Here is a 1094-nt window from a genome sequence, read left to right on the forward strand (position 1 = left end):
ATCATTATATTGTCACCATCATTATCCTCATTACTACTATTAATATCACCATTACTGGCATGATCACCACTGCCATATAAGTATTATCATTAACACTATCTTCATCATTAACATTATCATTCTTATCATTTCTTTAGTTTTATGATAATAGTAATCATGATCATTTTCATTATCATTTCACGAATAAAGAATGGTATTAGGTTATCAAAGTAGAGCCTAGATTATACATAATCCTTTGAAAAAAAATCACTTATGCTGAAGAACAAAGTAATTTCGATAAAAAGGAATATTCATAATAGCCTTGAAATCAATCTAAATAATGAAAACTTAAGCATATTAACGCTAATCGCAATTTTTAATCGAAATGTGTTACAGGTAAAAGACAATAGGACAATAGGAATTAAGATTTTTCCCTTTTTTATATGTATAATCAGGCAAAATGAACTATACATATATATTCAAAATATTTTTTTAAATGTGTTAACACGTAAAGAAACATAAAAACAACAAAAGCGACAACAGGAATAAGATCCATCTCAAATCAAAATAAATTCTTTTCCTATTATCTAAACCAGTTTATCTAACCAACTTCACAGCAAATTCTAAATAAAATCTAACATATACTAACCTGTTCAGCCCCGCGAGCTTGAACTCCAGCGATGCACATGACCGCAAGGAGAGCGGCGTGACCTAATATCACCCACTCGCGCATATTTACACCTACTGGACAGCTTCCTAGATTAAGATGACCTGTTTCGAGAGGTCTGGTAGGTTCTAAGTTGACTTTCTCGGGTCAAGAGGCTTATTTTTCTGTCTTTATTTATCATGTATTATTATTTATTCATTTATCGTAAGTGTTTCGTGGTTCAGTTTTGTGGAGTTGTTGTTGTTGTTTTGTTACCAAGAGGGTTCTTTTCTTCTCCTTTTCTCTTTCTTTCTGTCGTTCTTTTGCTCTGAGTAGATTGGCCTTCAAGTGTAATGATTGCGTGACACGTCTGACGGCTGCCGAGTGAGGTACTACGAGCGTAATCTTAATCTTTTTTTTTCGTTCTTCTTCTTCTCCGGTCTTCGTTTTAAGTACCTTGAATCGTTGT

General features: G+C 33.0%; 1 protein-coding gene across 1 annotated transcript in view; it reads right to left on the reverse strand.

Annotated features, from left to right (window-relative positions):
* Positions 1 to 856, reverse strand: part of LOC122249305 (UDP-glycosyltransferase 3A1) — a 25907-nt gene extending 25051 nt beyond the window's left edge. The window contains exon 1 of the mRNA XM_043010054.2: positions 629 to 856. Coding sequence (XP_042865988.2) covers positions 629 to 712 — 84 coding nt within the window. The 5' untranslated portion in view covers positions 713 to 856. The remainder of the gene's footprint in view (positions 1 to 628) is intronic.
* Positions 857 to 1094: the final 238 nt, after the last annotated feature.

Source organism: Penaeus japonicus, unplaced genomic scaffold, assembly GCF_977035675.1.
Source record: "Penaeus japonicus unplaced genomic scaffold, GWHDUDI00000001_assembly GWHDUDI00000026, whole genome shotgun sequence".
NCBI classification, from domain to species: domain Eukaryota; kingdom Metazoa; phylum Arthropoda; class Malacostraca; order Decapoda; family Penaeidae; genus Penaeus; species Penaeus japonicus.